The 22,070-nt window shown below is 50.0% G+C and overlaps 1 protein-coding gene across 3 annotated transcripts in view; it reads left to right on the top strand.

The window, feature by feature from the left end:
- The first annotated feature begins 208 nt into the window (after positions 1 to 208).
- DNMT3B (DNA methyltransferase 3 beta) overlaps positions 209 to 22,070 on the top strand; it is a 42,517-nt gene continuing 20,655 nt past the window's right edge. For 2 of the 3 annotated variants that reach the window (XM_045885535.3, XM_064572934.1), the window contains exons 1-5: positions 209 to 503; positions 16,109 to 16,271; positions 17,235 to 17,296; positions 20,125 to 20,232; positions 21,391 to 21,516. In XM_045885535.3, the coding sequence (XP_045741491.1) occupies positions 16,115 to 16,271; positions 17,235 to 17,296; positions 20,125 to 20,232; positions 21,391 to 21,516 (453 nt within the window). In that variant the 5' untranslated portion in view covers positions 209 to 503; positions 16,109 to 16,114. The remainder of the gene's footprint in view (positions 504 to 16,108; positions 16,272 to 17,234; positions 17,297 to 20,124; positions 20,233 to 21,390; positions 21,517 to 22,070) is intronic. The other variant, XM_045885534.3, reaches the window with a different exon arrangement.

The following is a 22,070-nucleotide window of genomic DNA, read 5'->3' as shown; positions in this document are numbered from 1 at the left end:
TGTGGAGGAGGGGCGGAGGGGAGGCTCCGAAGTGATTTCAAATTTCCCTCGTCCCCACCCCCCGTTTCCCCCCCCACCCCCCGCGCCCGGGGCCGGCTCTGAGTGGCTGCGGCGGGGGCGCCCCCGGGCGGGGGCGGGGCGAGCGCCAGGCCGGGGTTACAAGGGGCCTCGGCACCGCCCCCTCCCCACCCACTCTCGCAGCCCGGTCAGGCCTGAGCTGCCTCGGCGCAGCAGCCGCCCCCCAGCCCCGCGGCCGCAGCCCGCGTGGCCGCTCCGAGCGCCCCCCGACGGACGCAACCGGCCCACTGGCAGGCCGGCGAGCGGGCGGCCGCCGCGCCAGGCCGGCAGCGCGGGGGTTAAGTGGCCCAAGTAAACGTAGTTCGGCGATCGGCGCCGGAGATTCGCGAGCCGAGCGCCCTGCGCGGCCGCCCGCCGGCCTCCCGCCAGCCTGTCCCGACCCGCGGCTCGCCCGCAGAGCGGCGCCCGAGCCAGGTTCTCGGCAGGTGAGCGCCCCGTGGCCCCGGGGAGGCTCGTCAGTCCGGGGGTCCGGGCCTGGTGGGGGAGGGGACAGCGGAGGGGTCCCGGGACTGCCAGGAGGGACCCTCTTCCTGGGACGTCCGGGGGAGGCGGCTCCCATCCGGCTGGAGACCCGGCATGGTAGGGGAGGAGGGGTGGACCACCTGTGGCAAGAAGGAAAAGGGGGGGAAAGGACATGTGACTTGAAGGGATACGAGTGGGATCCTCATGCTGTATTCCCAAGACCCCGAGGGAGAGAAGTTCGTCCCGAGGGAGGGAGACGGGTGGCCTTCTTGCGGTCTAGAGTCGAGGGGAGGACGTGTCCCTCCGGAGAGGAGGGGAGGAAGAAGCTTCGGTCATCGGGAGGGGGTGTCCTTACCTGCCCTCGGCTTCAGAGCGAGCCTCCTTATAGGCGGGGGAAGGAATTCAGCCAGGAAGGTGGGCGTCCGTCCTTCATGACTTAGACCTGTGGGTTTCAGGCTAAGGGGCCGTTTTCTCCCCTCCCAGGGATAGAAGGTAACTAGTGGATGTGCGGGCGAGCAGGTGGGCCAGGGTGTGCGCCAGAGGGGTGGTCTTTCGGGGTCCTCCCTAGATGAGCCACCCCGGCGAGGAAGGGCTGCCCTCTCCCTGTGCACACCTGGCGGGGGAGGAGCCGGGTCGGGGTGGCGCCGCCCTGCCCCGGTCACACTGCCTGCCCTGGGGGCTCACTTTCCATTTTTCCCCTTCCGGGATGAAGCTGGTCCCACTTCCCACACTCCGCAAACTGAGGTCTCAAAAGCTGTAGCGCCACCTCCCAGAAGAATAGCATCCCTCTTCTGATTGTCGGAGGGTAGGTGATGAGTCCCACTTCGCAGGAGAAAAAGTGGAAGCCAAGAGAGACTGTGGGGTGAACTTAGGAAGTTAGCAGCAGGGAGCCGTTCTTGGGCCCAGGCTTTCCTGCTGGATTCACTCACCTGTGGCAAAGAAGGGCAGCCCTCTGGACTCAGCCCCAGGACTGTGCTTCGACCTCCAGATTGCCTTTCTCCCTTATCCCCTGGCCTGAGAGGCTGAGCCCTTGTGCTTCCTCATCTCCCTCCGCCCCCCCCCCCCCAAGCTGAGAGGGTTCATGAAGTAAAGACCGTTAAGGACGCTATGAGTTTTGAACCGCCTCCTGATTTGTGGGTGCTGTGGGTTTGGACTGGTGGTAATTTTGCTGGGGAGGGATATCCCTTCTGGTGCCCTCAGAGCTACCCCTGCCCTCCTCTCCAACACCTGCTGTGGCTTCTTGAGGCCATTCCCCCCGCCCCCCAATGGGTTTCAAGGTTGCCATGATTTCCAGGGTGGAAATGATGATGGGGCTGGTATACAGTAACCATTCAAAGAAAGTCCGCCACTGTTAGCATCCTTGTGAGGTGAGCTGGCTGCCCTTTTTAAGGACATGCATAGATCTTTGCATGTATTTAAATTTGTCCCACCAAGTCCATTTCCCTCTGTGGTTACAGTTACTACGTCTGCGAAATAGGAACAATCTTACTAATAACTCCAGGTTGGATAAGAATGAAATCAGTTTTATTCACGATTTAACCTCTAACCCTCCATATTCTTTAGGTGTCTGATAGGTGTAAATAGCCCCTACCACACTGGGTTTGGTAAGGGCTTGATGGGGTAGTGCTTGGTATATAGTATGTGATGAATGATGACATCTGTATTAGTTAACCGATCGCCCCTATTTTTAGGGTAACGATTAATGAGAACAGGAGTTGAAGGGAGGGACCTCTGCTGGCCCCGCCTATCCTGCCTTCCTCCTAGGTACTCTATTCCTCTCAGCTATGAAAGCTTTTCCAAATCATTGTCCTCAATTTGGGAGTTGGCAGGAAGGAACGCCTTTGTTCCCTTTTGAAAGGAGCCGGGGTTTTCTTTTATGGGTTGGGGCCATTTTACCCCCCCCCCCAAAAGCTTGAGGCCTACCTTGGAGGCGTAATTGCAGAGCTAAGTGAGGTCCTTTACCTTACCCTGTTGGGGTGGAGAGGGCCCAGACAAAGGGGTTGGGGCTGGCTCCATCCTGCCCCTTAAAGCCATAGTCCTAGCCACCCCCCTTCAAAGGCTAGAAGGGGAGGGAGAGTATCTGGGAGCTGCAGGGGGTGAAAGGGAGGAGCAAGGGAGGTGGGAGGTGGGAGGTGGGGAGTGGGGGAGGCTGCTTCCCTTCCTTTCCTTCCTCCAGCCACGTGGGGCCTGCAACCAAATGGTGCCTGTCACCCCTCATTATTGCAGCCCTGGGGACCTGCTTCCAATTTGGAGTGTGGGCAAGTTCTCCTTTCAGGAAAACTTACCTTAGGATTCCTTTTGTCTGGGACGCCTGGGCGGCTCAGTTGGTTAAGCGTCTGCTTTCTGCTCAGGTCATGATCCCAGGGTCCTGGGATCAAGTCCCGCATCAGGCTCCCCGCTCAGCGGGGAGCCTGCTTCTCCCTCTGCCTATTTCTCCTCCTGCTTGTGCTCTTTCTCTGACAAATGAATAAATAAAATCTTAAAAAAAAAAAAAAGAGGATTCCTTTTTTCTCAGACCAGCTCTCATGCCAGCTGTCCAGGCTTCAGGCTCAGACACCTTTTCCAATTTAATCAGAAATTAACTCCTCCTGGGTCCTGGGTCCTATACCATGACAAATACCCGCGGGCCCCCCCCCCATCATCCAGCCCTTGGTAGGTACAGGGCCTCTGGCCAGAATCATTCTTGTGTTAGTGAGATGTTTGTGTTTGTTTTTGTTTTTGTTTTTTGAGATTTTATTTATTTGCAGAGAGACAGCCAGAGCAGAAACACAAGCAGGGGGAGTGGGAGGGAGAAGGAGGCTTCCTGCCGAACAGGGAGCCCAACGCAGGGATCAATCCCAGGACCCTGGGACCATGACCTGAGCTGAAGGCAGACGCTTAACGACTGAGCCACCCAGGTGCCCCATGTGTTTTTTTTTTTTTTTTTTTTTAATTGTGAACTCGGGTTGATTTTTTAGTTTCTTGGTGGACCAGAGAAGTGCAGAATTCCTCGTTTCATTAGCAGACCATCCTTTTATTTGTAAAGTGACGGGCAGATTTGTCTCCCTTCTTGGTGGGGGCTGATCTCTTCCTCTTGTAGCTGATGGGACCAAGGTGCTATGCAGCCCACTTGCTTCCGCACCTTGGTGGTTAGTGCTTTTCAGAACACTGCACATTTGCCGCCATCCCGGGGCAGTGCCTCCCTCCAGAAGAGAACAGTCCACTACAGGTGCTCCTATATCTGGCCGTGGCTGGAGGAAGTGGCCTGGTGAATGCAGAGCAAGCCTGCACATGGATCACATTTCTGGAGATCCTCGTTCCAATCTGTGAAGTGGGTAAAAGTCCACATCTACCCGGTGTAGTTATATCATCAGGACTAAATGGAATCCAGATCCTTTTATTTTAGTTGTTCATTCACAAAATAAAGGGGGGTCCCTAACCTAAGTACAGTTGACCCTTTTAACAACGCAGGGGTTAGGGACACTGCCTTCCTGCCCCCTCCACTTGAAAATCCAGTTTAACTTGACTCCCCCCAAGTTGAATAGCCTACTGTTGACCAGAAACACTACTGATAAGTCTGTTAACACATATTTTTCATGTTACATGTATTCTATAATTCTAAGAATAATACCTAACTTAATTTTTTTAGTATTTTTAGTCTATGCAGTTCATCTGAGTTTTTTCAAATTATTGGAAGTCTCCAAAGTTTTCAACTATTTGCTGAAAAAATTAATATATAAGACACATGTAGTTCAAACCCGTATTGTCAGCTGTATTATAAAAACCTGTTATCCCCTGGGTTATATTATCCGTCTGAGTCAACAAGGGGGTTTGGGCATTAGAATCAAGTCTGGATTCATGTATATACTCCATTTATAAGTCGCTGGCTTGATCCTCAGTTGCTCCATCTGTAAATTGGCCAACAGTGGTTGGCCAGTTGCAGGGGATGTTTAAGTCAGTTGAGTTGCTCTAGATTAAAAAATTCAGTAAATGTTGCATGTTACGGGGGCCCCTGGCTGGCTTAGTCGGAAGAACATGTAACTCTTGATCTCCCGTTGTGAGTTCAAGGCCTATATTGGGTGTAGAGATTACTAAAAAATAAAAAATACTGCATGTTATGTAGTAAACACTCAAATATTGGCAAGTGGTTATTATTTACTTCCTGAGGGAAATATCCCAGTTAGCATTCCTGAGTTTTTTCCAGGGAATAAGCAAAGAATGAGGAGGGCCTGCTTTGTGTAGGGAATTGAAATATTTAAAAAAATGACATTCAAGAAATATTTGAGGCAAATGAAAATCAAATTTACCATCCTCCGATGCCAAGAAGAAACTAGTCATCACCTGTAATTTCACAGTCCGAAAGTAATCAATGTTTTGTTTTCATTTTGGGGCCTCTCCATTTCCATGTAGACAGGACCAGGAGGCCTTTCTAAAAGAAGGGACTGGAACGCAAGGAGAGGACAGTGGCAAGGAAAGGTGGCTCAATTGGTGAGGTCCTTAGCACTATGGTCACCATTGGGGCTGCCTTCCCACGCAGCTGGAGGACAGTGTTGGAGGGCAGTGGGGAAAGATTCTCTGGAATCTGCCACCATTGGCTTCTGCTATTTTTTTTTTTTTTTTAACCAAAGTTGCCTCTCACTTCCCCCGCAGAGATTTTCATTCATTAAAACCTTGCGATCTATGGGCTCTGCCTTACTGCAAACCCCTGCCTGTCCTCTGCCTTCTCTCTCTCTCTGCTTTAGTTTTGTGTCTCAGGATCAAACTCTAATTTTCCAGGAAGTTGTCTTTTTTTAAAATGTATTTATTTATTAAAAGATTTTATTTATTTTGACAGAGAGCACAGGTAAGCAGAGGCAGAGGCAGAGGGAGAGGGAGAAGCAGGCTCTCCGTCAAGCAGGGAGCCCAACATGGGGCTCAGTCCCAAGACCCTGAGATCACAACCCGAGCCGAAGGCAGACTTAACCGACTGAGCCACCCAGGCACCCCTATTTTTGACTTAAAAAGGTTTTATTAGGGACAGAGGGAGCACAAGTGGGGGGGGGGAAGGGCATACGGAGAGGGTCAAGCAGACTCCTCTCTGACTGCAGATCCGGACTCTGGGGCTTGATCCAGGACCCTGAGATCGAAGTCAGACCCTTACTCGACTGAGCCACCCAGGCACCCCGAAAATTGTCTTTTATAGTCTTTGAAATTTGTGGGAGAGTGGTAGCCATTGAAAGACTAGCAGGAAATAATGGATTCCCAAAACTGACAGAATAGATGGGTGAGAGAGAGTTGTTTGCGGCTCAAGGTTCTTAACCAATACATTTCCATTTGAGGACAGGTTGATGCTGAGCGGGTGTGGGAGGAGGTCCAGCGGGAGGAGCCCTGACATGGTTGGGCCTGGTGAGGTTGAGAGAATACAACCTGCTGAGGTTGAGAGAATACATTTCTTTTTCTTTAAGATTATTTATGTATTTATTTGACAGAGAGAGACACAGCGAGAGAGGGAACACAAGTAGGGGGAGTGGGAGAGGACTCTGGGATCACGACCCGAGCCGAAGGCAGACGCCCAACGACTGAGCCACCCAGGCACCCCTCTTTTCTTTTTTTTTTAAAGATTTTATTTATTTTTGAGAGGGAGAGTGTGTGTGTGCACCAGTGGGGGAGAGGGACAGAGGGAGAGAATCTTCAAGCAGACTCCCTGCCGAGTGTGGTGCCCTAGGTGGGGCTCAATTGCAGCACCTTGAGATCAGGATCTGAGCTGAAACAGTCAGCATCTGACTGCACCACCCAGGCACCCCGTCCTCTCATTCTATAGCTCTTATTAGTCAGATGTTGAGCTTCTGGCCATTCTTCTGTTCTTTCTTCTGACCATTCTCTGCTCAGCGGGGAGCCTGCTCTCTCCCTCTGACCCTACCCCCCACTCATCCCCCCACATACACTCTCCCAAATAAATAAATAAAATCTTTAAAACATTATTTTAGACAGAGCACGCATGAACAAGGGGAGGGGCAGAGGGAGAGAGCAAATCCTCAAGCAGACTCCCCCTGGAGCATGAAACCTGATGCAGGTCCCAATCCCAGGACCCTGAGATAATGACCTGAGCCAAAATCAAGAGTTGGATGCTCAGCTGACTACAGGTGCCATGTTTTTGGTCTTCTAGGTTTTGAGAGCCCTTGCCCCAGAAATTCCATTTGCAGTGGTGTCCTCATCTTGTTTTTTGGATACATCTTTTATCTTCCTGAAGATACTAATTCTGGTGTTTAGTTTTCCGTCCAGTGTTTCTGAGTATTTTTTTACTGTTTTCATTTTTAATATTTAAATTTTGAGCTTGATCTTCATAATTAAGAAGGACCAAAATTGAGAGTTAAACTGGAGCATTGCTTTGTGGGGCAGTGATTTGCACTTAGCTTTGGGTCTCCCAAAATGTGAAGGATGTTCTCTGTTGTTGGGTCTGTCGCCTTCCCCAGAGCAGAGGGATCTTCCAGTGCCTTGCCTGAGAGGTGGAGGCCTGGCTGCAGGGAAGGGGTACTGGAGAGATCTCAGGCTCAAGCAGGTATCCTATGTTTCAGTCTGGCTGGAGGAGTGATGGCCTCTCTGGCTTGACTAAGGCATTGGTCTGCCTGAGTCCTGTGGTCTGGAAGCCGGAGGAGACATTGAAGGGTGAGCAGCAGAAGGAAGCCGCTTACCCGGGCTGTGGTGAGAACTGGAGTGTTAACTAGGCTAAAATGCCTGAATGGGCAGGTGCCGTGGCAGAGATTTTCTGGGTTGTGTGCGCAACAGCTGGAGGATAGGACTTGGAAAATTCTGAGCAAGTGTGCACAGAGGTATGGGCAAAATCTTGTCCTGTTGAGCTTTTGGCAAAAGGGTCTCTATAGTGGAAGAAAGAGCAGTGTAGGTTTTGGGGTGAACCAACCTTGTTTCATCTATCACCTAGCCTTTTCCCTATCCTCCTCCTAAGCCAGCTGGAAGCTCCATGAGCACGGGCTGTCTGGCCTTTGCCTGTGATTCTCAGTGCTGAGCATGGCTCCTGAAGCATAGCAGGAACTCTTACCTGATGCATAGGTTGACTGGCCTTGGGTGCCTGGGTGGCTCAGATGGTTAAGCGTCTGCCTTCGGCTCAGGTCATGATCTCAGGGTCCTGGGATCGAGTCCCGCATCGGGCTCCCTGCTCCTTGGGAGCCTGCTTCTCCCTCTGCCTCTCTCTCTGTCTCTAATGAATAAATAAATAAAATCTTTAAAAAAAAAAAAAAAAAAGACTGGCCTTTCCCAGTGTCCGGATCTGTCCTAGGATGTTACGTGTTAAGCTGTAAGCAGAGTACAGAGTGATTGCTCAGTATTAAATATGATTGTCACCCATTATCTATGGCCACACAGCTAAGCAAGGAGTAGAATGTGGATTGAAGTGCTGTTAAATTTGAGAAATTTGTCCCCACCTGACTTGGACCCACAGAAGTGGCAGGATGCACAGATGTGTTGGGTTAAGACCCTCTAGAGGACCTGCTTGTGTCTACTACTTTATCTACAGGCCTGCTTCATTCATCATCGTGTTGAGATGGGCAGACCCAAAACCCATACCAGGTACTTACAGCTAGTTTTTTTTTTTTTTTTTTTTAAAGCGGCTTATATGAGATAATGGGCTTTTTTGAAAAGCTAATTTCAGTACACAATTCCTTTATTTTATAAATCTCACATAGTTAAAATTTATTTCTTGTGATGAGAACTTTTAAGATCTGTCTACAACTTCCAAATGAACAATACTTTAGTCACCATGCTGTACTACATTATCTCCCCAGGACTTGACTTATAACTGGGTGTTTGTACCTTTTGACCATCTTCACCCATTTCTCCTACTTGCTATCCCCTAGTTTTTCTTTGTATTGTGAAAATTTTGTCTTTCTTTTTAATTTAAGTAATCTCTACACCCAATGTGGGGCTCAAACTCAACGACCCTGAGATCAAGAGCCACATGTTCTTTTGCCCGAGCCAGCCAGGTGCACCCCCCCCACCCTTTGTCTTTTAAAAAATAATGTACCAGGACTTACTTTCTGATTATGGTAGAGGTAATCTGTAAGTCCTCTCCATGTTGAATCAACTAGGAATGTTGTCTAAATTTATTTGCATGCAGAGTTAGACTCCCTAGAAAAATCTGGGGCTAGAAAAGGGAAACAGAAATGAGAAAATGTATAAACTAAGGGATGTTTGAGATGTATAAGGAGAAAGTTGACGAAACTTTTCAGTAAGGTTGGCAGGCTTGCCCTAGCATATATGATGCTTATTCTAAAGCTGTGATGATTAAAAGGGGTGGCAAGGGTTAAATACCAAAAGGAAAAGTGAGCCCAGAAACATTCTACGTATATAGAGGAACTTTTTAAAAGAAATGGAGTTGGGGGGCGCCTGGGTGGCTCAGTCGTTAAGCGTCTGCCTTCAGCTCAGGTCATGATCCCAGGGTCCTGGGATCGAGCCCCACGTCAGGCTTCCTGCTCGGCGGGAAGCCTGCTTCTCTCCCTCTCCCACTCCCCCTGCTTGTGTTCCCTCTCTCGCTGTGTCTCTGTCAAATAAATAAATAAAATCTTTAAATAAATGGAGTTGGGACATTCACGTCATTACAAGTGTTTGGCTTTCCTTAAAGGGAAAAATGAGATGCCTACCTCCTACCATATACAAGTAACTTTATTAAAAAAAATTTTTTTTTAAGGATTTTATTTATTTATTTGAGATAGAGTGAGAGTTCGAGTATGAGCAGTGTGAGGGGCAGAGGTAGAAGCAGACTCCCCTTGAGCAGGGTGCTGGATTCAGGGCTTGATCCCAGGATCCTGACCTGAGCCAAAGGCAGACACCTAACCGACTGGGCCAGCCACCCGGGCGCCCCTACAAGTAACTTTAGATTGACTAATGGCCATTTTCACTGGAAGAAATGTTTCTTGGGCAGCATCTGACTGTAAACGTAACAAGGGCATATGGTAGTTAACTCATAAGCTACCCTCCCAAGAGACGTGACTTTTTACAGTTCGGAAAAAAAAATGCTGGAGGAACATGGCTTAATGCATATGTTAACATTAACAACTGAGATTGTGTTATTATACAGACTTTCACTTGACACAGCTCTATCTGCTAGTTGGTACCTCGTTCACCGTCTCAACTACCATCACATACGGCTGAATGGGATTTAGCCAGATGCCTTTGCAGTCATGTGTTTGCAGCTTTTGCCATGATAAACAGGAGAGCAGTGACCATCCTTGCATATAGGTCTTGGTAAGAGTTTTGGGCTGAGCTGATTGTTAGCAGTAGAATCCTATGTGACAGCATATGGACACTTGGCATTTGTTGGTATGCCCTCTTAAAGGCTCAATCTCTGTCCCCACTGCCTCTGTATGCAGACAGTTGAGATTTAAGGCATTGGATATAATGACAGGAGTAGCCTACTGTGGGGGGTAGCACCCAGGCAGTGGCTTTACAGAACATTGGTCTTTTCTTCCCTTAACGCCCCCCCGCCGCCCAGGGGAGAGGGCAGAGGGCTCTTTGGCTCCAGCTTTGCTCTAAGGGACACATGGCCACAGGGGTGGATATGGCAGCTCTCAGAATCCTCAGCTCCTTATGCTGCCCCACCCATCGCTGCCCCACCCATCATTGTCTGAGTTACCGATGGTTTCCTCTGCACATTTGCACACCCTTCCAAGAGTTACCCAAAGAACTGTAGGGGAAGGGGGCCGAGTGCATTTGTTTGTAGGGCAAAAAGCTTGACTCCAAGCTCTGGTTTAAGTTGCCCTGTCTTTTCAGATCTTTCTGTATATTCCTAGTTTTTCCTTTTCTTTTTTTTCTTCTAAGATTTTATTTTTCAGGAATCTACACCCAAAGTGGGGCTCAAACTCACAACCCCGAGATCGAGTCCACGAGCTGAGCCAGCCAGGCACCTCAGTTTTTTCTTTTTCTGGGAATTAGCTAAAGGGTAATTCCAGTCCACTGAGGAACATCTAGGTGTTTTGTTAGTATATTGCTAATAGGAGCAATGCTGCAAGGAACAGCTAGGTTTTTTGTTTTTTTTCAAAGATTTTATTTATTTATTTGAGACAGAGAGAATGAGAGACAGAGAGCATGAGAGGGAGGAGGGTCAGAGGGAGAAGCAGACTCCCCGCCGAGCAGGGAGCCCGCTGCAGGACTCGATCCCGGGACTCCAGGATCATGACCTGAGCCGAAGGCAGTCGCTTAACCAACTGAGCCACCCAGGCGCCCGAGATTTTAATTTTTTAAAGTAATTTCTACACCCAGTGTGGGGCTTGAACTCACAACCCTGAGATCAGGAGTTGCATGCTCTACCGACTGAGCCACCCAGGCGCCCCAGGAACAGCTAGGTTTTTATACTTGTCCAATTTGACCCCTGCGTGGATCAGTTGTTTAGATAATTCTGATCAATATACCAAAACCCAGTTTTTACTGTACAACGACAGTGGTGCATGTAGCCATGGCCTAGAGGCACTGAGCAATCCTCCACACTCCTTCTGAATCACCATGATGAAGGGATGCGTCCCTTTGTGAGGCAGAGCTGGGAAGTCTGGCAGGATGGCACATGAAAATGTGGACACTCCAGCTTCTCAGGGTTGTGTCCTCCGCTTTGGGATCCCTAGCGTGAACCACCCAGGGAATTATGGTGGGGTCATTTGATTTCACAAATGCTAAGACTGGGGTTCTAGAAAGACTTGAGGGCTTTTTCATTCCAGCTTGCCTGTGAATCTGGCTATTTTTGGAAATCAGCAAAGATTCCTAAAGATCAAGCAAAGGCCCTGAATTCTGGGACCCTGTTCCCTGCCACCAGCCAGGGGGGCAGCCTCTTTCCAGCCCCCTTACCTTTGTACTTAACTGTTTCCACTGCCTGGGTACCCTCCTTTCGCTCTGCTCACCTGGGTGAGGTGTCCCCAGGCTTCACTTTTATAACTGTACTTAGCATATTAGTTTTAAAATGTCTTTTAAGGTCTGGCTCCTGGGTTAGGCCTAAATCTCCATCCCTTAGTTGCTGTGCAAGCCTGGGCAAGCAATCTGCCCATCTGTTTCCTTGAGCTTTACTCCTCTGGGAAAGGGGGAATCCTAAGAGTAAGCTCTCTCTTTGGATGAGGTACACGGTAATTGCTCCATCTCAACTATTTTGGAATCTTGGACAATGGGAACAGCTGGGAAAGACTTGAGCAGTCAAGGTGGGGAGGATTCAGTAGTCTAGATTTCCCTCCCACAGGCTGTGGAGAAGGACTTTTTTAAATAGGGTAGGTGGGAATATCTTTCAAGCTCCTTTTTTCCTGCACCAAATCTCTAAGCCCTGGGGGACTCAGGGTGGGGCAGGGATGCCCACGTGGCCCCCCCCTTCCACCCACTTCCCCGTCATGCCCACCAACCCCCCTTCCTGTATTGTGCATTTAATTAACGCAATTACCATTTACAGGGTGCTGTGAAATAGGTCTGCTGCTGGTACCAGCCTGGAGGAAATGAATGACGTCACTTCTCAGCTTTATAGCTGGGTTGGGGTGGGGGCAGGTCCCTGGGCCTCCTCCCTGAGTCTAATTGGGGGTGCCACCCATCCTTCTGTCTGCCACATTGCATTTGGACACGTCTGACCTGGTTCAGTTGGGACACAGGCACCCTGCGCTAATGAGGCAGTGCCTTGCAGGGAGAACCTTGCGGGTGAGCCCACCCCACATTGCTGCCCTGCCCTAAATCACATGCCGGACCCCAGCCTCTGGGAAAGGGTCAGAGTTCACCCCGCATCAAGAGGTTAAACCATCACCTCTTGTGAAGGTAAACACTCAGCTGGAGGATCATGTCCCTCTGCCACAAAGTTCCTGTAGCCCCTGGGATGGGTGATGCATTGTTCTTAAAACTAGAATTCACGACTGCCTTGTCCCAGGCACAGCAGTTAAGGCACGTGCCCTGGACTGCCTAGGCATGAGTCTTGGCTCCTCCACCTCGTTGGGTGACTTAATTAATTCATCTGAGCCTGTGGAAAGCAGGTTGATAACAGGACCTGCCTCAGGATTGGGTGGGGGTTAAGGGTGGTTTGTGTACTGCCTTTAGCTTAGGGTAGGGACCCAGGAACTGTTAGAACAGTGGGGTGGCAAGGCACAGTTCTTAAGCCAGCACGGAAAAAATCCCTCAGGGAGGTTCCACCTCTTTCAGGGAGGTAACCCAGCCCGTTGATTCTCTAGCACTGGAATGATCACACTAGGTAAAGCAGTTGGCTTGTCTTGGGGGCCATAGTATTCAGGAAGTGGTGGGAAGAGGTGAGGGTGATTTCTATCTACCATCACACACCAGTTTCTGGTGCTAGTTTCTTCCTGTTGCCAAGAGCATGTAGTTAAGTTTGTGTGTTCTTAACGTTTTCGGGACTTGATTTGAACATTTGAACAAGCCACATTGGTCCAGTGTGTATTATGTTGCTTAATCTGTCTGCCTCAATTTGTGCATCTGTAAAACAGGGATCATATGTACCACACTTATTTTTTTTTTTTTAAGATTTTATTTGACAGACAAAGCGAGAGAAGGAACACAAGCAGGGGGAGCGGGAGCGGGAGCGGGAGCGGGAGAGGGAGAAGCAGGCCTCCCACTGAGCAAGGGAGCCCGATGCGGGGCTCGATCCCAGGACCCTGGGATCATGACCTGATCGGAAGGCAGAGGCTTAATGACTGAGCCACCCAGGCGCCCTTGTACCACATTTAAAGATTAAATGAGTTAATACAGGAAAAGCACAGAAGTGTTGCATATATAGTAGTAAATACTGAAAAAATTACTGTATTATTAGGCAAGAGGATTTCTTTACCTATGTGAGGAGGGCCAGATGATGCTTTTTGGAGAAGTGTATTGAGAGAAGGCTTCCTGACTTGACCCATGTGGTTTTGAAGTCTGAGTAACCAGCAGATATGTGGTAGGGATGGGGAGGGCTTCCAGGCGAAGGGGGGCGGCAGGAGCACATGCCTGGAGGTGGGCCTTAGCATGTAGTCAGGGTAGAGTGGTCAGAGGGGGAAGAGGAACTGCACGGGGTATCTTTCAGTGGGCACGGGTTCTAGATGCGGGGGTGTGTTGTGGCAGTAAGCTGGCAAGGGAAGTTACTGTCCATGCAAACCCAGGACGATGAAGACTACAGAGAAGGAATTTTGTATGAAATCACATGATCGAATTATGCAATCGAAAGGGGATATTTTTGCTGCCCACGTCGCCAAGGACACTTAGAGTTGGTTGGTTTCCTTGCCTGAACCTTCCCCCAGTGCCCATGGGTCTAGTTCCTAGCGGTAGATTTTTTTCCTGAATGTCCACATCTGACTTTGGGAAGGTGCACTGCCCCCGTGTCTGTCTGATGGCCTGGCGGTCAGGTTGGCACTGCTGAGGCCCTAGGGGAAGGCCTGAGGTAGTTAATCATTGTCCACTCTGGGCTGCGACTCCACCTGGGCCTGTTTAGGAGAGGGAGGCTCCTGACTGACACAGTTAAGGGCTGTCTGAGGGAATCCTGGGCCCTGGACGAGTGGGAAGTAATGGCCCTCAGTTTCAGCCTCTGACCTGCTTGCTACCAGCTCCTGAGTAGAAGCCCTGGCTGCCCGTTCCTCCTCTAAGCTTCTGTGGGCCCTTGGTCTCTTGCACCCGCGACCCAGCCTCCCACCCTGGGTTAGGCCACCCAGGTTACTTAGTTCACTGATTTGGCCCTGGGGCAAGACACTGGGAATTAATTATTATTTTGAACCACACTCCAGCAGTTTCCCTGGGATTTTGGCTGCTTGGCCTCACGGGATCTGGCCATAGGTCAGCCAGCTTTTTCTTCCGGGTCAGGGCTTGGCAGTGAAGGAGGCTGAGAAGCAGCTGATGGGGCTAGGTCCAGTATTCCTCTTTTCCCCCGGGGCTGGTGAGCTTCCTTAACATGTATTGAGAGAAAACAGACCAGGAAGTGTGAGCCTGCACATCCTGGGCCACGTGGGGTAAATGCCACACTGTGCTGTGGGTACGTATACATTTAGAACCATAACAGTGCTGTTTTAACTTGCATATAATCACCCAGGGATCTTTTGAAAATGTTGGTCTTGACTTAGTAGGTCTAGGGCCATGCCTGAGATTTTGTAGCTCTTAGCCATCTCCCAGGTGATTCCAGAGTCGCTGGTCCCTGGGTCTTAGGGGAAATGTAGCAGAGGTCTAGCAGCCCGGCACCCAGGCCTGGGGGAGGGACAGGTGCAGAGGATAAAATTGGGACCCCAGGTGATGTCCCATATCCACCTGGGGGCGCTGCAGTACAATTCAGACAGCCCGCATCGCCTCCTGGTGGACGTGGTGCCACATCCCCTGCAGTCTGCAACCCTTCTAGAAGGTACCCTGGGACTGATGCTTCTAGAAGGTACCCTGGGAGGCTAGCGTGGGTCATCTGGTACTGTGTGGTGAGTCCCCAAGATGGGGCGTAGGGCTGGGGGTGCTCAGTGCTGATAAGCGGCCCTTGGCTGAGAAAGCTTTTTCCAAGAGAGGATCCAGAACAATAGGGTGTGGTGCCAAAAAGCTCTGGAGCAGTTTGGGGAAAACCAAGGGATGGGAGTCTGGGGGTCTCACCCTGTACCTAGGCTCCATTTTTACCTTGGCCTCACCTCTTAGATGTCATTTTTGACCTTGGAGCCTAACCCAGTCTGTGTGTCAGTTTTCCTGTTCTATAAAATGGGCCCATCACATTATTAGGAGGAATAAATGAGAGAAAGGTGCAGGTTCTAGCAGCTAACATATGTTGCAGGCCAGGTCGAGGTCACAGAGCCCTTGAACCCATCAGTGAAGACCTGGCCTGCGCTGGTGGTCTCAACTGAATAGCCTGGTGATGATGCAGTTACCAGGAGGGGCAGCAGTGGGGAGACAAAGGCCCAGAGGTGGGGCGAGGCTGGAGCCGATGGAGAGTATACCCCTTGTTAACTGCCCCAGTCCTTTGCCTGTGCTCCTCCATCCTTTCCCTTCTTGGGAACTTGGGACTCTGAGCCCCAGCTGGTGAGGGAGGAGGGGAGTGAGTGACAGGCCAGCAGACCAATGGGCCCCTGAGGTTGGGGTGGGGCGGGGCTTGTGCTGCCATGGAGAGGAGAGAAGCTGTTCTGTGGGGGAGGAGGGGGCGGGTGGGAAGAGGACCTGGAGATTGAGGGGAAGGGAGAGAGCAAACAAAGGGGTCAGGAGGGAAAATAATGCACTGGCTTCCTGAGGCCCTGCGGAGGCTGGGCAGGGAGAGGGGGCCAGGGGCAGAGGGGACCAAGGCTGGCGGCAGGCAGGCCGGGGCAGGCGGGTCCTAAATGGCATTGTTTGAAGTGGCCGGCTAATTGCACAGAACAGCCTAAGCCTCAGACCACAGCCCAGCCCCCTCCTCTGTCCTGGGTGCTGGTATCTGAGCCTTCGGGCCGCCTGGCCACATGGAACCAAGTCCTGAGCCTCCGAGTTTGGTGAGGGGGGCAGGCTATGGGGGGCAGCCTGGGTGGGGTCCTTGGGCAGGAGTATCATCCGGAGAATGTCAAGGGGCCTCTGTTGGCCTGAGGACATAGAGCCATTGGCGGGAGGTTCGGGGTGTGTTGCCCCCTTGTGCCCTTGCTTCCCTGCTACCCTACCCATTCTGGCCCTCCTGCAGGAAACAATGAAGGGAGACACCAGACAACTCAACAGAGAGGAGGACGCCAGCGGGAGGGAAGACTCCATCATCACTAATGGGGGCTGCAGCGACCAGTCTTCTGACTCCAAGGATGCGCCCTCACCCCCTATCCTGGAGGCTATCAGCACCCCGGAGATCAGAGGTGGCCGGGCCAGTGGGGAGGAGGGGTGGGACAGGCACTGCAGACAGCAGCAGCTGGGACATGAGCCTTGGAGCGGGCTCAAGGCAGGTTGTGGGGAGAGGGTCTGGTCTCTGACAGGCTCTGCCATACCTCTCGGGGAAGGGAAGTGGATGTAGGCAGAGCCCAGCTCATTTCTCATCCCTGCCCACGGGCCCTGGCTCCCCCTACTGCCCCCACCTCAGTTGGGATTCTGAGGAGTTAACCCCAAGGTTATGACACCTGTCCTTTTCCAGCCATGATGGGGTGTGGTTGCAGAATAGGCTGGGGTCTTTGGCCCTTTTGCAGTGGGACCCCTCTCCCCTTGCAGCTGGCATTGTGATTATGTGGGAAGAAGACACTCAAGCGGGGAGGGTCTGAGGCCTGCTTCCTTTCCCATCCTTCCCTTCCCCACCCCTCTCCTGTGCAGTCCTGGATCATATCACCTGGGGTCCTCCCCACTGAGATTTTCTGACCCAGCTGGTTTGGAAAACCCTGTATTATCCCACCCTGCTGTTGAAATCCTCTCGAGCTGTGCTGTCTAATAGAACTTTCTGTGAGGGTGAAAGTGTTCTGTTTTCTGCATTGTTCACTATAATAGCCATTAACCACATGTGCGCACTTGAAATGTGGCTGATCCGGCAGGCACTGGATTGTTCATTAGTTGTAGTTTGGTGGCCCCAATTCTGGAAGGAATTTGATGCCTTCCCTCATGAGTACCTTCAGTATTGTATTTGATCCTGTTACATGCCCAGCTCTGCCCTGTTGCCTTATGAATACATTGACAGGACCGCAGATCCTGAGGGGCTAGGAGTTAAACCCTGAGGGTGCCCATGGGTTTAGAGAGAGGAGACGTCAGGGACAGCAGGTCAGCAAAGGACGACACGGCTGCTTCCCAGCCCAGAGGGCTGCCCCTTCCTCCAAACAGACTCTGGTTCTTTATTCCAGGCCGTAGATCAAGCTCACGGCTGTCCAAGAGGGAGGTCTCCAGTCTGCTAAGCTATACTCAGGTATGTGCTCTACTGTCCTTTTTTCAGGGTTCCAGGGGAATTCCCTTGAGCTTTCATTAAATGGGGAACTCGAGGCCTCCTCTAAACTGGTACCCAATAAGTACTCGTTGAATGCTGAATTTCAACACTGCTAAGGACGGAGAGAGCTTCAAACAAACTCATGAATGATGGCATTTTTTGTTGTTACGTGCCAAGTCTTAAAATCATAAACATTTATTTTACTAAATTACAAAGTTTTTTACTGAATGCTTATTTATTTATTTATTTTAAAGATTTTATTTATTTGACAGAGAGAGACATAACGAGAGGGGGAACATAAGCAGGGGGAGTGGGAGAGGGAGAAGCAGGCTTCCCGCGGAGCAGGGAGCCCAATGTGGGGCTCGATCCCAGGACCCTGCGATCATGACCCAAGGCAAAGGCAGACGCTTAACCATCTGAGCCACCCAGGCGCCCTATGTGCCAAGTCTTAAATCATAAACATTTATTAAATTACAAAGTTTTTTACTGAATGCTTATTTATTTATTTATTTATTTTAAAGATTTTATTTATTTGACAGAGAGAGACATAACGAGAGAGGGAACACAAGCAGGGGGAGTGGGAGAGGGAGAAGCAGGCTTCCTGCTGAGCAGGGAGCCCGATGCAGGGCTCGATCCCAGGACCCTGGGACCATGACCTGAGCCGAAGGCAGACGCTTAACGACTGAGCCACCCAGACTCCCCACTAAATGCTTATTTAGCATATTTTTTGAAATTGTCTTTTTCTCAGTGGATGATCAGTTACATAGATAAATTTCTAATGTAGTAAACTGTCTTTTTTATTCCTGGAGTGAGCCCAACTTGGTTGTGGTATGTTTTGAATTTGATCTACTTTAGCATCTGTTCATGAATAAAATGGATGCATGATTTTATCGGAATATATCTTTGTCCGGTTTTGATATCAGGGTTATGTGGCCTCAAGGAAATTTTTTTTTTTTCCAAGCTGGAAAGAACTTGCCTGGCTTGTTTCAGGGGATTTTAAACAATCATTGCAAGATCTTTGAATACTTGCCGCAAGGTTTCTACTTGATAAGTTTTTTTCCAAGTTACGGTTTTTTATAATTTTTTTTTTTATTCCTGACCTCATTTCTGCCTTCTGTGTTCTTATTAATCATAGTAGAGTTTTTTCACTTGGGTTATTCTTTTGGAGAACCAGTGTCAGGCACGGGGCACAAAGTTCTGGACAAATGAAAGTTCACATTTGCACAGCTTCTGTTCTGCTGGAGAGCAACCCGTGGGCACCCAGATGGCTAGAGTAAGAGCTGTGTGGACATTTGGGACCATGTGCTCCGGACAGCTGTTTGAGTTCTGATGGACCATTACCAGCAATGGGAATGGAACCTCCTGACTGAGCATTTCCTCTGAGCCTGGCCTTGGGCGAGGCATGCATCGTTCATTCTCATTATCACCCTGTTGTGCTACAAGGGAATTACTGTTAGAGTTCTAAAGAGAGGAATGGACTCACTCAAGGCCACAAGATTGGCAAGTGAAAAATCCAGTTCTTAACACGACAGCTGGGCTTGGGGCTGCTCACTAGCGCTCCACTTTATGTGCCCAGTTCTTTGCGTTTTGCTCTGGGGCATGGGACACGTACTGGGGGTTCTACATGACTTGACACAGAATTGGTGCTGTTTCTTCCTGGTAATGGTATCAAGAAGCATCTTTCTTGAACCTTTGATTTCTCCCAGACACTCAGTTTTGCAACATGACCAGCTCTCCCTGCTGGGCATAGCCAAATGAGTCTCCCTGTGGTGTACATACAGGAGTCTTGATGATATATATTGAATTCATACCCTATCTTGGGCTTCCTGATTTCACTGGGATTTTATTTTTCTTTCTTTCTTTCTTTCTTTTTTTTTTTTAAGATTTTATTTATTTACAGAGAGAGAGACAGCAAGAGAGGGAACACAAGCAGGGGGAGTGGGAGAGGGAGAAGCAGGCTTCCTGCGGAGCAGAGAGCCTGATTCGGGGCTTGATCCCAGGATGCTGGGATCATGACCTGAGCCGGAGGCAGACGCTTAATGACTGAGCCACCCAGGCGCCCCTGGGATTTTATTTTTCAATCACGTCTTGAATTTGTGATCCCCATGGTAAGCCATTGTGTAAAGTATGTTGAGCAAAATGTGGTAGTTGAAAATATTTTGAGGTCACTTGGGCCAAAATGATTGAATCTTGATTCTTTTTTTTTTTTTTAAGGTTTTATTTATTTATTTGACAGAGAGAGACACAGCGAGAGAGGGAACACAAGCAGGGGGAGTGGGAGAGGGAGAAGTAGGCTTCCTGCGGAGCAGAGAGCCTGATTCGGGGCTTGATCCCAGGATGCTGGGATCATGACCTGAGCCGGAGGCAGACACTTAATGACTGAGCCACCCAGGCGCCCCTGGGATTTTATTTTTCAATCACGTCTTGAATTTGTGATCCCCATGGTAAGCCATTGTGTAAAGTATGTTGAGCAAAATGTGGTAGTTGAAAATATTTTGAGGTCACTTGGGCCAAAATGATTGAATCTTGATTTTTTTTTTTTTAAAGGTTTTATTTATTTATTTGACAGAGAGAGACACAGCGAGAGAGGGAACACAAGCAGGGGGAGTGGGAGAGGGAGAAGCAGGCTCCCCGCAGAGCAGGGAGCCCGATGCGGGACTCGATCCCAGGACCCTGGGATCATGACCTGAGCTGAAGGCAGTCGCTTAACCAACTGAGCCACCCAGGTGCCCTGAATCTTGATTCTTAAACCGTTTTGATTATGTGACCTTTTAATGACCTTTACTGTTCCTAATGCTTCATTTATAAAGGATCTGACGGGTGATGGAGATGGCGAGGGGGAAGACGGAGATGGCTCTGACACCCCAGTGATGCCCAAACTCTTCCGTGAAACCAGGACTCGGTCTGAAAGCCCAGCTGTAAGTCCCCCTCCCCTCAGCCAGGGCCCTTCCAACCACTCGTAGGCCTGAATGAAAAAAAACCTGTCTTGGATCTTCCTTTCTCCTTGGAGCTTTGGAGAGCGAGGTGAACAAATGTTTTGAAATCGGAAAATGACAGCAAGGTTCGTGAATTATCATTGTGAAAGCTTGCTTTCATGTGGCAGGTTTTTAGCTCCTTGGACATTCCTGGCTTTAAGTGCCTAAGAGTAGATAGTTTGTAGGTGGATGGCTCAACTGTCAGTTACCTTTGGGAGTCACTTCTATGACTTACAGGGTGGGGTCTAGAAATAGGAAGGCAGTCTTCGCTAATGGTCACTCAGCCCTTTAGAGAGCAGGCGAACCCTTGATGGCCATTGCAGGGCTAGTTTATAATCTCACCCAGCGTATGATGTATATCATGCCCTTCTTACAGATGAGAGAAGATTTCCAATAACTTACCCAAGGTTAAATAGTAGTTCTTTTTAAAATCTTTTTAATTTTTTTTAAGATTGATTGATTTATTTTAGAGAACAAGCAAACGGGGAGGGGCAGAGGGAGAGAGAATCCTGAAGCAGACTCCCTGTTGAGTGGAAAGCCTGATGTGGGGCTTGATCCCAGGACCCTGAGATCATGACCTGAGCCAAAAAATCCAGTTGGCTGCTCAACTGACTAGGCCATCCAGGTGCCCCATAAACAGTCATTCTTGCGTGCAGGATTTGAATACAGATGTACAACACCTAAATTCAAGCCATTTTGAGAAAGGAGCCTAAGGGCTTCTAATCTGTCTTGATGATCGAGTGCCTTCCTAAAGAAGGCAACAATTATTCCATCGCTGTGGGGGGCGGTAAATGTTTGGTTTGGATTTTAGTTTTCCATTCAATCTGCAGGTGCCAGCCGCCTCGGCCAGGCAGCGTGGGATCTGCTGTGGACTGTTGGCAGGCCTGCTGACACCCTACCCCATTCTCCCACTAACTGGGGAGTTTCAGGGTGGGGGTGGGGGGTCCACGTGACCCATCCAGAGTTCTTCCCTAACTTAACCACCTCGTTCACTTTCATTGATGTGAGGCGACCTCTCAAGACCAGTCCTCTTGGCCCCCTGTCTGGAACGCCATGCCTGTAGTTACCAAAGGCCTCGTGCTTATCCTCTCTTGCTTCCAGGTCCGAACCCGAAATAACACCAGTGCCTCCAGCCGGGAGAGACCCAGGTCCTCCCCGCGGTCCACCCGAGGCCGGCAGGGCCGCAATCCCGTGGATGAGTCCCCCGTGGAGTTCTCAGCTACCAGGGTTGGTTCCCCGGATACCCCCAGTCTCTTTAAGTGGAAGATCGGTCTCTCTCACTGTGCCACCCAAAGTGGCTGGTGTGCGACCTACATCCAATCTTCACTCTTATCACCTTTTCAGGGGCTTCCCTTACCTCTCTCTCCTGGTTGCCGGGTAAGCTCTTAAGCCCGATGACTTCTCTCCTGGCCTGATCCTGGATGGAACTCGGGTGGGAATGTGTGAATTCCCTGCTGACTGGGTTCTTGCTCCTCCTCGGAATGAGTTCGAGTACTACTGACTCCAGAACTGTTTTGTCTCCCTGGTATCTTCTTTGACTGTCTTGAGGCAACCCCAGTGCTTTTCTCCACTCCTGTTGCAAGGCTGGGCACACAGTAAGCATTTAAGGAAACCAGCAGCCCTCTCTGAGGTTGGCTCTCAGAGCCTCTCGGCCTCCCTCATTATTCTGCCTTTGTCCTTGATTCTGTCTCTGTTCTGATGGAAGTTGCTTTTTATCCCACCACTTGAGGGATACTGGTTCCCGGAAAACCGTCCTTGGTGGTCTCTGTTCTCTTCAACTT

Source organism: Mirounga angustirostris, unplaced genomic scaffold (genome assembly GCF_029215605.1).
Source record: "Mirounga angustirostris isolate CCGP_5_RB_7025 unplaced genomic scaffold, mMirAng1.0.hap1 SCAF_10, whole genome shotgun sequence".
In the NCBI taxonomy this organism is placed as follows: domain Eukaryota; kingdom Metazoa; phylum Chordata; class Mammalia; order Carnivora; family Phocidae; genus Mirounga; species Mirounga angustirostris.
This window is presented reverse-complemented; position numbering and strand designations above follow the sequence as displayed.